This window comes from Sinocyclocheilus rhinocerous, unplaced genomic scaffold (genome assembly GCF_001515625.1).
Source record: "Sinocyclocheilus rhinocerous isolate Xijiao unplaced genomic scaffold, SAMN03320098_v1.1 scaffold1965, whole genome shotgun sequence".
Taxonomy (NCBI): domain Eukaryota; kingdom Metazoa; phylum Chordata; class Actinopteri; order Cypriniformes; family Cyprinidae; genus Sinocyclocheilus; species Sinocyclocheilus rhinocerous.
This window is the reverse complement of record NW_015625577.1, coordinates 1,952,775-1,968,348: the sequence shown is the minus strand read 5'-3', so window position 1 is coordinate 1,968,348 and position 15,574 is coordinate 1,952,775. Positions and strand designations below refer to the sequence as shown.

The 15,574-nt window shown below is 38.5% G+C and overlaps 1 protein-coding gene and 1 long non-coding RNA gene across 2 annotated transcripts in view; both read left to right on the top strand.

The window, feature by feature from the left end:
* LOC107752741 (protocadherin-16-like) overlaps positions 1-4,605 on the top strand; it is a 115,129-nt gene extending 110,524 nt beyond the window's left edge. Inside the window, exons 19-21 of the mRNA XM_016568772.1 lie at positions 175-461; positions 1,116-1,254; positions 1,753-4,605. Coding sequence (XP_016424258.1) covers positions 175-461; positions 1,116-1,254; positions 1,753-4,343 — 3,017 coding nt within the window. The 3' untranslated portion in view covers positions 4,344-4,605. The remainder of the gene's footprint in view (positions 1-174; positions 462-1,115; positions 1,255-1,752) is intronic.
* An 8,623-nt stretch (positions 4,606-13,228) lies between these two features.
* LOC107752885 (uncharacterized) lies at positions 13,229-13,967 on the top strand. The gene is made up of 3 exons (XR_001641403.1): positions 13,229-13,317; positions 13,476-13,560; positions 13,715-13,967. It is a non-coding gene; the product is annotated as an uncharacterized LOC107752885 (long non-coding RNA).
* The last annotated feature ends 1,607 nt before the right edge of the window (positions 13,968-15,574 follow it).

The window sequence follows — 15,574 nt, the reverse complement described above, 5'->3', positions numbered from 1 at the left end:
TTTTCTCGCCAAGGTCCTTAATGGTTATTTCCTGTCACTGATGTTGTACAATGTGTCCAATAATGGTGGGCGTTGTCCAGCAATATGTAATACTTTTGAAAGGTGCAACCACAAACGGAAACAATAAATTACATTTCACACTGGGTTATCAAGATTGTGTATTTCTCTCTCTAGATACCTTGATTGGAACCGTGATCACTCAGGTCACAGGGAATGATGTGGACTCTGGGCCGGCTCTCTCCTATTCCCTGCTTCTGGACTCAGACACTCAAGGAAAGTTTGGAATACATCGCTATGGAGGCGGGGTGTCTTTGACTGCCTCTCTGGACTTTGAAGATAGAACATGGTACATGCTGACCGTCAGCTCCTCGGACTCCAAACACCGGACTTACGCAAATCTGACCGTGCTTGTGGAGGATGTGAATGATAATGCTCCAGTCTTCTCTCAGGACCTTTATGAGGTATGTTAGGAAAAAGCACACGTTCAGGATGAATATTGATAGAGAAAGTACATTAAGATGTTTGAAGTACCCAACAATGTTGTCGAGTAATTAGTTACATGTTACCAAATTATGTAATTTAATTACAAAATAAATGTGACCGTAATTATTGAGAAAAAATATGAAAACGTTTTGGAAACATTCATTAGAAATGTAGAAAAATCATTAAAAATTAACCAAATGTAATCAGTTACATTACTTTAAAAAGTAATTGAAATAGTTGCACTACGTATTACATTTTAAATAGTGTAACTTGTCATCTGTAACCTATTACATTTCCAAAGTAACTTTCCCAAGACAGGTACCCAAGATGTTTGAATAATACATAGTAAACAGTTATTTGACCGATCAAAAGTATTTTAGGGGGCCTTGCAATAATAACAGATTACACTAACTTTGATATTCTACACTCTCTTTAATAAATAATTTTCACTGGTTAAACCCTTAAAGGCACTTGCAGTTTATTTAAATGTCAAAGAGACATATATTTTTGTTTCGAAAATATTCCCTGTGAGCACATTTACAAAAATATTTCTTTAAGTAAAAGAAAAAACAAATTGATGCTGTGTACTGATCAAAGCCGTCAGTGTTAAGACCGATTTATGTCTTTGGCAGGTGACTCTAGCAGAACGCTCGCCAGCAGGAAGCTCAGTTATCACAGTAACTGCTACAGATAAGGACTCCGGGGACAACGGAAGGATAACATACAGGGTTGTGTCAACAAAGGACATGTTCTACATTGACCCAAGCAATGGTAATTTGTCATTTTGTTCTTGTTGTTTTCCTTTTGTTTATTGTTCTTCATCCAAATCATTGTCATATGTAGAATTCATTCTTACGGAACAAGACATAATTTTTTTGATATAGTGGTTCTCAGCTTGTTTTTCTTCAGGGCCCACGTTTTAGGATGTCAAGTGGCAGTATCAAATTTGTCAATCAAACAAAAGTAATGTGAACTACAGAGATCACAAAATATGCATAATGATACTGAATAGAAAAAAAATAATGGAAAATGTGCAAATCATTAACAACAGAAGAAATGTGATTTACAAGCCTAAAGAATTTAAAAAACACTATTCCAATTATTGAGTAGATCAATTTATGCCTAAAGACTCTATAGTTAGATGCACAGCAGTCCAGGACCCTGTTCAGAATATCATTTTTGGGCTGTCACCCACCAGTTAAGAACTACTGTTTTGAAGCATTTAGTAAAAGCCCTGATCTTACCTTATAATGTAATTTCTTTACATAGGTACTCTGTTCATCAAGCAGAAGGTTGAGTTTGACTCACAGCGCCCTTCCATTTTGGTGGTGATTGAAGCCAGTGATAGTGGAACACCTCCGTTGACTGCCCTTACCACAGTTCAGGTGCATGTGTCTGATGTCAATGACAATGCCCCTGTATTCCACCAGACTGAGTACAGAGCCTCTGTATCTGAAGATGAAGCTCCTGGTTCAACCATCCTAACCCTGGAAGCAGTGGATGGGGACTTATCTAGGGACAACTGCGGGTTTGATTTCGCCATTGCCAGTGGAAACATTGGTAACACCTTCCAAATCGAGAGCAGTGTTCGTTTCCTTGAGGGCCATGGATTTCAGACAGTTGGAACGCTGATATTAGTTGATAAGCTTGACTTTGAGAGTGCGAATGGCTACAATCTCACTATTGTGGTCTCAGATCGCGGCATACCACAACGAAGCTCAAGTGTTCCAGTTTTAATCACTGTAATGGACACCAATGATAACCCTCCATCCTTCAGTAGGGCTGAGTACAACGTTATTGTCAATGAAGGGGCAGAAACGGGAAAAGAAATACTTCAACTTTTTGCAGTGGACCCTGACTCAACATCTAATGGAGAGGTTCAATACTCAATCAGTTCTGGAGACGAGTCTGAGCTCTTTTCTATTGATCGCTGGACTGGGTCCCTTCGTCTGCGGAGGTCTCTTGATAGTGAGAAACAGTCCTCTCGTGTGTTCATCATTCAGGCCTCAGACGGTCAGGGCCACTTCGCTCTTGCTCCTGTAACTGTCGAGGTCAAGAACATCAATAATAACAGGCCTTACTTCCCTCTTAAATCACTCACAGCAAGCATTCGTGAAAACCAGCCCCAAAAGGCTCTAGTTACCATACTACATGCCATTGATCATGACAAAGGAGCATATGGAGAATTGAGATATTTCCTCATGTATAATTCCGGCAACGGTAAAGATTCCTTCCTAGTCAACCAAACCTCCGGTGAGGTACGAACCCGCTTTACATTCGACTTCGAGAAGGTAAACGCTTTCAATTTTATTGCTATCGCAATGGATGCAGGCAACTACTCGGCCACAGTCACAGTTCAGGTCTTTGTGACTGGTGAAGATGAGTATGACCCGGTTTTCACTAACTCAGATTTTGCCTTCCATGTACCTGAGGGTGCCAAGAAAGGGCAAAGCATCGGGCAAGTAAATGCTAATGATGAGGATGGAGGGGTGGACGGCATTGTCCTCTACACACTCGCAAACAGTTCGCCTTACTTTGAGGTCAACACGTCTACAGGAGTGATATCCCTCAAGATGGATGCATATCATCGACATACAAGCCGGTCCAAAAGAGAGACACGTCAGATGACGTTGGATGTTACTGCTCACAGTCCTCTGGAGATTTCCCGAAAAGCTTCTGCCCAGGTCACAATTGATGTCACTCATACATCCTTCGGCTTGAACACAGACATGAATGTGGTACTTGCCAGTGCTATAACAGCTTCCTTGGCAGCCATTGTGTTCCTGATCATAGTTGTTGTGGTGATATTCCTCTTGAGATCCCAAAAGTACAAAGAACAAGAGGCTTGCGCCAGAATAGTATCCCACGGTACCGTTCTGGAGAGTCTTGAAGAATCGAAAGTGCCAGGGGGTGATAAGCTGTATCATCAGACTCTTCCTGGGTATGCAACAGACCAAACTGGGAGCGGAGGAGGTACCTACGCACGAGGTGGGTCTCTTGACCCATCTCACTCCAGTGGACGTGGTTCTGCTGAAGCGGAAGCAGCAGAAGATGATGAGATCCGGATGATTAATGAGTATCCTCAAGTTTCCAGCATCTCCTCCTCCATGCAGGAGCACATAGCTGCTCGTGGGCCCGATTCTGGTATCCAGCAAGATGCAGACCAGCTGTCTGACATTTCCTGTGAGCCGGGGATGGATGCAAATCAATGGTTTAAAGGGAAAAAACTGGGAAGTTTAAGTGGGACACTACCATCAAGCCAGTTGCCAACTTATCGGGATGAAGGAGGTGGTTATCTTGGGGTTGGAAGAGGGCTTAAAATCTCGCATCCGAAAGATTATGCTTTCCCAGAGGATGGTAAGCCTGCTGTGGATGGTTCTCTTACAGCTATTGTGGCTAGTGATGAGGAACTGAGGGGAAGCTACAACTGGGACTACCTCCTCGATTGGTGCCCTCAATTTCAGCCTCTGGCTAATGTCTTTACAGAAATTGCCAGATTGAAAGATGAGAATGCGCCACCTAACCCTCGGCGGCCATTTCATCCCAAAGCAAAGACAGATCCCAAGCCCAGAATTGACCCTCCTCCCCTTATTACCTCTGTAGCACATCCAGGGGCCAAAACGGTTTTGCCGAAACCTGCTGTAGGCCGAACATTTCCACACCTGTCCTCATTGCGCCGATCTCCCATTGACCATGATGGCACTGTTTCCTCAATAGCCATGTCTCCGAGTTTTTCTCCATCACTTTCGCCACTTGCTGCCCATTCCCCAGCCATTGCTCCCTTTGGAGGTCACTCGTCCTCCATTATGGGTACAAATGAACACTCCTTAGAACATGAGGAGACAGAACTGAGGATTTAATGCTGTCTAAGGAGAGCTCACCAGAAAGCATTCCCACCTGCTCAGGTACTCTAAAAATGCCTCTCCTCTGGCATAGCCCTCAATATCTTGTTGTATGTAATGTTGCCCCACTGGCTGGCCAGAGGTTTCATAAAGCGGTGCTTTTGTCACCCTTCTTTAGACTTACTGACTTGAGTTGTTTTATAATGCTGTTCTAACGATCCTGAAGATCAAATGACAATTTTCTTAGCCCAGCATTTGCACATTTTAAAGGACAGTTATGTTTGATGTCAATGTTTTGTAAGAAAAAACACTTTTTGTATTTTATATTTTTGTACTGATGTTTTTTGTTTAAAAAGAATGACATATGTCAAGCGGTTGCTATAACCTCAACGGTTGGGTTAGTCCATATTTGACCCAAAGTTGGGTTGAAACAACCCAGCATTTTTTAGAGTGTATTGAAGAAAATCATGATTGTGTTTATAACTGATTGTTAAAATTTTCTTTGTTCAAATTCTCAAGGTCACAGAAGAATTTCAGTGTTTCCTAAGGATACGAAATCTCTCTTCTTGTTAAAGTATCCTATATTTATGGCAGATACTTCACTTTTGTACACAAACAATTCCTCACTTTTAACTGTGAACGTGTTATATTTGTGCTGCCTTGAAGGAAAATAAATAATGTTCAGTTTTTCGGTGTTCATTTAAAAAGTTTCTCATGATGTTCAAGTCACTGTTCAGTTATAGTTGAAGGAAATCTGTTTACATTACTTTTGAATAGCACTGTGGTCCAAAAAATTGGCCAGCCATTTGTCTTACCTTTGTACCTTTGTATATTCCAAAGGGCATTGATATAAGTGGTGGTGTTTTATTGTAAATAATGATCAGAAAACACTGAATTTTGTTCAGTTTCCACCTTAATCCTTTGAAACATACTTTTTTATATACTTGATAAAGTGCCTGATTAAAATGTATTTCCAATAATGAGCCTTTTTTTATTATATGTATACGTATTCTGTGTTAATAGGGTTTACATGTTCTTTTAGACCTAAAACAATACATTATATGAACTGCATGGGAAATTGTAACTGTTTTTCAACTATAAATCTTCACAAGTTACAATATTTTTTTTCACCGGGTGTATTGTGTAGAACATTACTTTCTCTCTCAGTTGTCCTACTAAAATGAAAAGTGTTTTATTTTTACTCTACATACAGTTGCAGAAATGGCCTCTATTTTAGCCTTTAAGGATGTTCATGTAATTGTAGTCCTGTCATCTACTATAGTTTCAACACGGAGAGTCAAAGTGACAAACTGAACTCCAAATAGAATCCAGATGTACAGCCAGATATGGGAGAAATATTGATGTAGATTTACTGTTAGTACGTCAAATAAAAATATGTGTGATTCCCCCTTAAATAAAATAAATACTTTACATATGGGATAGCTAATATGTGGTTCATGAATGAAACTGCAGGCATACAAAGACCACAGAATCCTAGTTTAGCTAATGTTTATGTATTTCCATCAGGTCTCAAAGCTCATGCACAGATTGATGAGGGAAAAAATATGTCTTCCCACCTGTCCTGCAGAGGAAGTACCAGATAATTCGTCTCTTCCAACCTGTCTCTGTTGAGAGCAAAGACATACAGCACACTAGATACAGTATCTCTGGCAGCCAGTGCCTTATAATTAATTCTTTAAAAAGCCAAAAAATAAGGTTTTAAATCATAGAGCCTGTAACACATTCCAAAAAATGGGGCAGTAACAAACCTTGCCACACAAGGGGAAGAATTTAGTCATTATTCATCCATACTCATACTCAGACCTTAATGATTTGTGGATCTTTCAGAACATATCATTAAAGCCATGCCATAGACAGCTTGGATTACAGGACATGTCATACACTGTGTTTATGAAGACTTGCCTGTGAGTATTGCCATGGTGACACAAAGAACCGTCTAGCATTTAACCACAAAATATTTTGACTCACTGAAACTAGTTGTTGAATGTGGGTTTGACTAAAACATTTAAACCGAAGGACATTCGTTGGACTAAAACATTCAAACTGAAAGTTATTAAAGGGGTCATATAATGCTACATGCACTTTTACAAGTTGAGCCCAGCATTTGCACATTTTAAAGGACAGTTATGTTTGATGTCAATGTTTTGTAAGAAAAAACACTTTTTGTATTTTATATTTTTGTACTGATGTTTTTTGTTTAAAAAGAATGACATATGTCAAGCGGTTGCTATAACCTGTGATTTTATTGACATACATTTATATTTGTATATATGTGGCCGTAACAGTATGTTTGTTATCAGAGCTTGTTTTAGTTTATTAACAGTTGCCATTCTAAAGTGTTCTAAGTATGTTCAGTATTAAGCTCTTAAATATTTGGGGAATATGTTTTTCTGTTAGTATTTATATAAAAACAGTGAAAAACTAAAAAAATGTACAGCATCTGCAAAAATGCCAATGTACACAGTCTTTGACGTTTTTGCTGCAGACCCCAGTGATCATATTGATTTCTACATGCTGCTTCCCCTCCCTTAGCTTGACTAATGGGAACACAGTTGTAGCTTATGAAACTAAAAATACAAAAAAAAAAGTTTTTCCCCATTTTGTGAGGATTATAAAATCAAGCACCAAGTTGCTACTTAATTAGCTAAGACAAGCTATCTGTGCCAGGAATTTTGTAAAACTGCAAAGAAATAACAGTAACAGAAATGGAAAATATTGTTATGGCAGCAATGTAACTGGAAATAATGTATTATCCTTGCTATACTCATGTTTGTTATCAAGTCTTTCTTTGAACACAGAGTCTATCACAAATATTCTCAAGGCCAGTGGAAATCGTTATCATGTTGTTGATACAATATATAGGCTGATAACCTGATAACTTCTATGTTTGTTTTGTTTTGTTTTTTTGTCATAGGCTTAGACTGATAATTTTTACTGGATGTTTATGTTTGAATAAATACATCAAGCTATCCAATATTATACTTAATTCGACCAAAATAAAGATTCATTTAAAACTCCATTACGCCCTAATCAAGGTACTGACATTTATAGGTACATTTTTGTAGCATCTTTCAATCATTACTCAAAACAACTGGTAAATGTTGCTAATTATACCATAAAATGCTGGATTACTTTGCTTTGTGTATGTAAATGGCACCCATATTTGTTGAAAAGCACTGGTGATATGATTTTAGTGATGTATTTTTTCCTACAATGTACAGTTTGTACAATTTCAAACTAAATAATGGCAGCATTGAACATTCTTCTAGCAAGATTGTGAAACATATTTTTGTAAATTATTTTCTAACACTTTGAAAATGATTGTAAATGTTGCCATTTGACCATACTTCATTTCTGTGGCAAAAATTCTACTAGTGTTTTTTCTAGACAGTTTTTTTTTCTCAGAATCTTTTTGTCAACATATTTTGATGTTCATTGAAAGGCTCAACTTATAATTTTGAAAATCCACAGTGCCTACACTCTAAAAAATGCTGGGTTGTTTCAACCCAACTTTGGGTCAAATATGGACTAACCCAACTTTTGGGTTAAAAATTGAATGTAAAAATTTAACCCAACGGTTGGGTTAGTCCATATTTGACCCAAAGTTGGGTTGAAACAACCCAGCATTTTTTAGAGTGTATTGAAGAAAATCATGATTGTGTTTATAACTGATTGTTAAAATTTTCTTTGTTCAAATTCTCAAGGTCACAGAAGAATTTCAGTGTTTCCTAAGGATACGAAATCTCTCTTCTTGTTAAAGTATCCTATATTTATGGCAGATACTTCACTTTTGTACACAAACAATTCCTCACTTTTAACTGTGAACGTGTTATATTTGTGCTGCCTTGAAGGAAAATAAATAATGTTCAGTTTTTCGGTGTTCATTTAAAAAGTTTCTCATGATGTTCAAGTCACTGTTCAGTTATAGTTGAAGGAAATCTGTTTACATTACTTTTGAATAGCACTGTGGTCCAAAAAATTGGCCAGCCATTTGTCTTACCTTTGTACCTTTGTATAATCCAAAGGGCATTGATATAAGTGGTGGTGTTTTATTGTAAATAATGATCAGAAAACACTGAATTTTGTTCAGTTTCCACCTTAATCCTTTGAAACATACTTTTTTATATACTTGATAAAGTGCCTGATTAAAATGTATTTCCAATAATGAGCCTTTTTTTATTATATGTATACGTATTCTGTGTTAATAGGGTTTACATGTTCTTTTAGACCTAAAACAATACATTATATGAACTGCATGGGAAATTGTAACTGTTTTTCAACTATAAATCTTCACAAGTTACAATATTTTTTTTCACCGGGTGTATTGTGTAGAACATTACTTTCTCTCTCAGTTGTCCTACTAAAATGAAAAGTGTTTTATTTTTACTCTACATACAGTTGCAGAAATGGCCTCTATTTTAGCCTTTAAGGATGTTCATGTAATTGTAGTCCTGTCATCTACTATAGTTTCAACACGGAGAGTCAAAGTGACAAACTGAACTCCAAATAGAATCCAGATGTACAGCCAGATATGGGAGAAATATTGATGTAGATTTACTGTTAGTACGTCAAATAAAAATATGTGTGATTCCCCCTTAAATAAAATAAATACTTTACATATGGGATAGCTAATATGTGGTTCATGAATGAAACTGCAGGCATACAAAGACCACAGAATCCTAGTTTAGCTAATGTTTATGTATTTCCATCAGGTCTCAAAGCTCATGCACAGATTGATGAGGGAAAAAATATGTCTTCCCACCTGTCCTGCAGAGGAAGTACCAGATAATTCGTCTCTTCCAACCTGTCTCTGTTGAGAGCAAAGACATACAGCACACTAGATACAGTATCTCTGGCAGCCAGTGCCTTATAATTAATTCTTTAAAAAGCCAAAAAATAAGGTTTTAAATCATAGAGCCTGTAACACATTCCAAAAAATGGGGCAGTAACAAACCTTGCCACACAAGGGGAAGAATTTAGTCATTATTCATCCATACTCATACTCAGACCTTTGGATCTTTCGGATCTTTCAGAACATATCATTAAAGCCATGCCATAGACAGCTTGGATTACAGGACATGTTGTTTATGAAGTTTATGAAGACTTGCCTGTGAGTATTGCCATGGTGACACAAAGAACCGTCTAGCATTTAACCACAAAATATTTTGACTCACTGAAACTAGTTGTTGAATGTGGGTTTGACTAAAACATTTAAACCGAAGGACATTCGTTGGACTAAAACATTCAAACTGAAAGTTATTAAAGGGGTCATATAATGCTAGACCCGCTCTGAGTGAGCTGTCATCAGTCCGCCATTGTTTCACCGCTGGAGCAGTTGTAGACAAGAATGACTCCTAAGCGATTGAGGTCTTCTGTTGTTGGATGTAATAATGAACATAGCAGTCGTCATTTACTCCTGACATCTGAGCCGCTGAAGACGCAGTGGATTACGTTTGTTTTTGAAGGGAATGCGCCCCCGATCTACATAAATGCGTCTATGTTCGCGCGAATCATTCGTGATCTAGCTTCACCTACAGAAGAAGTGAGTGTACGTTTTTTTTAACAAATCTTTGCAAATTGCCTTTCCTAGTAATGTGCTAATTAGCAAGTTTCACGATGAATGCAGCTAAAGTAAACAGTCTCTCTGAGAGTGGCTCGGAAGAGAGGGGCGGGGTAAGCAGAGCTCATTAACATTTAAAGGAAAATGCTACAAATCTGCATGCTCTGAAAAGAGCTGTGTTTGACAGGCTAAAAAAAGGTGTAAAAAACACTACCATTGAGAAATTTTAACCAAATTATGTTACAGACTTTTCATTAAGACCCTAAAGAATCATATCAACTTGTGGAAAATGGGCATCCTATGACCCCTTTAAAGCCTACCTCACAACATTTCTACGTAAATATGCACTAGCTAGATGGACGTAATTGACCTTGCTGCTGATTTAGCGTCTCCCGCATGTGCAGTGGGCACTTCTTGAGAAGTTACATCAAATTGAAAGAACGTGAGTCAGTTCAAAGACTTTAGATATACGAGACGGTGCACATTACTTATGAATGGGAGAAACCGCAATCTTCTAGAAAAGCCAATCGCTAATTGGTAAAATCACCGCGTCACTTTAAAGGTGCAGTAGGAGATCTTGGAAAATGCTAACTTTAGCCTGATAGCACTGAAAGCGAATGTCCCACCCTCCCTGTAATCGCCGTCCAAAGCCACGCCCCCTGAACGCATACGCACACCAGATGACCAGAGACAACATTACTACAATAAATCATGTGTCATTGACCGGTGAGAAAACTTTATAGCACAGTTAGTAAAAGTATTACAATACCAGGAAGGAAGATCAGGTTGTTGATGTTTGTCTGCCATTCTCGTTCTGTCTGCACAGCGACAGGCAGGTAGGAAAGCCAATTAAAACGCTCGGACCAAGCATTTTGATTGGACGAACATTTCTTGGTCCTACACCTTCCACAGGATATATAAATACATTTAGACCACTTAACTTAATGATTGCTATCGGGATATGAAGAGACTTTCAACTCAAAGGAAGCAATGTTTCCTTACTTTAGCAAAGGAAAACCAGTCTCCTCTTGGCTTATATCGAAATCATCCGACATTCTTCTTTAAAAATCCTCGTTTTGTACTTCTAATTCGTGACCATTGTTTTGTTTTGATCTCTACCCTGCGCTTTCTCATTCGTCACTTCTGAGCGGCGCATGCGCAACGCCGACGTCCAACGTCATCCGCCTGGAGCTGCTTCCGTGTACAACAGTGAGCGCAAGTAAGATTAAATTGATTATTAAGTTTTAAATATGGTTATTTTTCTTACAAAAACGCATCGATTCGCTACAGGAGGCTTTTGTTCACCCCCCCGGAGCCGTGTGAGACACTTTTTATTATGGATGGATGCGCTTTATTTCACTAGTGGGTGAACACTGACCTCATACATCATCCGCCCGGAGCTGCTTCCGTGTAGGACTGTTGGCGCAAGCTACATTAAAGTGATTATTACATTTTGAATATGGATATTTTTCTTACAAAAACGCATCGATTCGCTACAGAAGGCCTTTGTTCACCACCCGGAGCCGTGTGAGACACTTTTTTTATGGATGGGCGCTTTTTATTTAACTTCTTTTGGACTGATGAACTGCAACACCCGCTGACTGCCATTAAACAGCTTGGAAGATCAAAGACAATTTTTAATATAACTCCGACTGGATTCGTCTGAAAGAAGAAAGTCATATACACCTAGGATGACTTGAGGGTGAGTAATTTGTGGGCTAATTTTCATTTTTGGGTGAACTAACCCTTTAAGTAATGAGAAGCATTTAATTTACTTTCAAAAAAGCATTGCATCATTTGTTGGACAGCGCCGAACCTGCATTTTGTGAGGACCCAGATAGCACACGTACGTCTGCAAGATGTCTGTTAAAGATCACTTGATCTGGAAAGCCACTGCTGTCTACAAATGTCTGACAGACGTCTTTCAGATGTCAGTTTTACGTACATTCTAAATCATAAACATCTTAAAGACATCTAATAAACATCTATTTGACATCTAATAGGAAACGTCCTATTAGATGTATTGCAGATAAGCAAACACTCTAAAAAATATGTCTTGCAGATGTAAATGCAGACGTCAAATAGACGTCTCTGTGATGTACGTGTGCTATCAGGGGATACAACATTTGCTTGCTCTGTGCAAACTCAAATCCACTGCTGTTGTCAGCAAACGAGGTATGAATATTTACTGATGTAAACTATTACAAAAATCTATCATGCTTCAGCCAGCACAACACTTTAGACTAGTCTTTATTTCATTTCATTTGAAAGTTCATTGAGGCTTTTTGGTGAAGGTCAATGAGGATTAATTTGTTCCTATTACATAAGAGGGTGATCGAGAGTCCGTCTCATTTATTGGAACATCAGCTAATTCACATGCAAGATGTTTTGTGGAAATTCAGTTTGACGTATTTTTTTATGTCTGTTGGAAAGCGCACAGTTGGAGAGCTTGTATTTTTTTCACACCAGTTTCTGTTGTTGACACACTCTTTGTGTTTGCTGAAGCTAAACACCACTGTCAAAGCACTCAGGCCATGTGGACTGTATTTCTGGACACAACAACTCTCATTTGAAAGCAAAATAGACTGTGAATAACTGTGTTAGTTAATTGCAAAGGCTTTTGATGATGCATCATCAATTTTGTTAAATGTTTGTGTATGGCATCTGACGTTTTTCGCTTTGATGAGGTCAGTTTGTTGTGTCTGCATGGGTCAATATGGAGACACATTAAGCTTTGTTGTGATGGTGCCTCTTAGAACAACTGGTCTGAGACTAATTTATTCTGACATACTGCTTTGATGGCTTTAAAAAGTCTTGTGGCCCTTCATAACAAAGTTAGCTTGAAAAGTAACCTTTTAGTCAACCTTTCCAAGGGGTTCGCCGGCTTTCTTCGCTGGGTAGGCCTGGCATGGGTTTTGAAAATGTAATGACAATAACGACTGTCGAATTTAATGATTTTAGCAGAAGGGGAAGAAAAAGAGAGTCTATTTTGCCCTTTGTCTAAAGGGTTCTTTCATAACGATGCCGACCAAGCTTGGCAGACCCACAAAGATGGATATTTCTAGTCGCCAAGGGCCCCATAATGTGCTTTCTTTAAATATTGTCTAGATTTCCATCCATCAGATTGCAGCCCAGTCTCTTTAGGCCTATGAAAGAGAGCTTAAATGTCAAAATGAGACTTCATATACACTTTTACATCTGTCATGTGAAGTGGATTCATTGTGGGGTGGGGTTTCAAATATTAGCCCGCCCACTTCCATATTTGTGCAATCCTCAGAGATACAAAGGCCTTTACAACCTCCAGAGGGCCTTTTGTCTTTCCTTCTGTCTTTTTGAGTGAGCTTTGTTTTTTCCTGATTTGCTTTCCAAAGTCTTGCCAGGCTACTTGCGTGACTAGAGGGAACGAAAAAAGTGAGTCTTCAAAACCCATTGGCACGCGATCCCTAATCTATTTTTGGAGCACGCTCCTTTTTTCTCTCAACTTTAGACACACACGAAGAAAAAAACAAAAAAACAGCCAGGGGAAGAGAGCCAATTGTAGGGTTGAAGGGGTCTGGTTCTCATTTCAGGCCGCCCTGCTTCCCTGTCTTGCCCTGCCAGAGTGAGAACCACTGCAGTGAGGAGAGAGAGGCAGGCAGGCGGGCGGCTCGGGAGGTGAGCAACTGCGGCCCGGGCTCCAGGCCTGCCACTCAGACACTGTCACTTAGCAACCACCTGCGGCTGGTTCTCATTAGTGGCTCCAGCTGCTTGTATTTCAGACTTCCACACTTTGCTGTATTTTGATTCATTTCTTTTCTCTCTTTTGAAGGAAAGGAGTTTGCCATGATGAAAATATGATGCTTGGTGTGCCTCAATCACTCGCAATTCATTTTCATGAACTAGAGTCTGGCGTGTCTACTGGGTCCAAAGCTGACAAGGGCTAATTGATGACAATACTTATGATTTTGAACTCATGGACACTATTCTGCGGTCAAGTATAGTCATCTAGCATATTTTCTCAGTTTGACTCAATGAGAAATTGAAAACAGTGCAGATTATGTTGAATGAAAAAAACAGTGTAAGATCTTTTAGAGGTCACTGTTTCTTTGTGTGTTTGAAGTAAACAACAGTTTTTGATAAAGCACTTGAATGACCGAGCAAAGGCATATTTGTGAGTCGGAAACTCTGAATTGTAGAAGATTCATGAGGTGGATGGAGTGTGTCGATTTGAAACACTGTGGAAACACTGATCTATAAAATAGGTAATATTATATATCTAAAATCTATATATAGAGCTCACTGGGCAAAAAGCAAATCTATAGTGAATTATAATAAATGATTTTGCAAGCTTATTTTAATTTTACATGCTGTATATTCAAGTTGTGATGTACGAAACACCTGATAAGGACAATTCACACTGCGACAACAGATGCCGACAAACGGCAACAGACACACTCATTGGGTTTTGTCGGATACCCCTGTTGGTGTCTGCTTGTTTTCGCACCGACCAATGCCAACAGACTTAAAGAAATCATAATTTCTTGGGTATTGGAATGTCTGAGAAGTGACACTTGGATGGCTGTCGTCGTTGGTCTACATCTTTCGGTTCCGGTGTGAATTGGCCTGTAGACAGCAAGTGTAAAGTAATCACTCAACATTCGGGGCTTACTTAATGTTGCACAAACATTTACTTAAGACCATCTGTAACCCACTGATAGAAATTAATAATTTTAATCTTTTTTAAAACCAGATGTTGTTATTTTGGTTCATTGTTCACTATATAATTATTTTGTTTAGGCTGCTTCTGTGTCATGTTTCTGAATTGATATGTTATCGTAATATTAAATGCTTAACTAAGAGGTACAAGTGTTTCCCACTTATTTATTTATTGACTAATTAGCCTTGAGAATGGTATACCTACAACATTTAGCAGGGGTTAAATGCACTGTGCTAGCCAGGCAAACCAGTAGATTAAAACAAATCACCACTCTCAGTGTGCTCAGTGTGCTGTAGTAGGAAACCATGGTCTAAAACATCCACACATTGTGATTTTAATGTAAGGAAGTGCACTATTTTTGAGGCCTAGAGAAGATAAAAATGATGCATACAAAATATATACACATCAAGTTTGTTTGTGCTAGTAGTACATGTCCACCTGGTTCATGTATTCTGCTAATGCTAATGAACTTGTTTTTAATCTAGTCTGGGATGTATTTTATTTTGCATTTGTTTTATTCATGGTTACCTGCATCTACCTAGTCTGGTTTATTTCTACTTATAGTGACAGATGAGCTTGCACCAAAGTAGAGTCTGATTGAATGCGCAGCCTCTGACGTACACACAAAAAAAGGAAATGTTTTCAGCATACTTTTAAAAAATGTACAAAGTTTTAAAAAGTTGATAAAGTTTGCTATCCAACCTATCCACTACAATACTATCTGGTTAATGACATTTTAATATTTGTGTTTAGCACTGTTTTTTTCACCCACCATCCACCATGACTCTTTCAGAACAGACCTGTGACCCATTTTTAGGTCACGACCCACTAGTTGAGAACCGCTGTGCTGAATGATAGAAACCACTACTCAGTTTTCTTATATGGCAAAAATTTACTTTTCAAATGTGTTTCCTTTCATAAACACACTTTAGGTTCAGTTAAGGTGCTCTCTGATGACTTGTAAAAACGTTT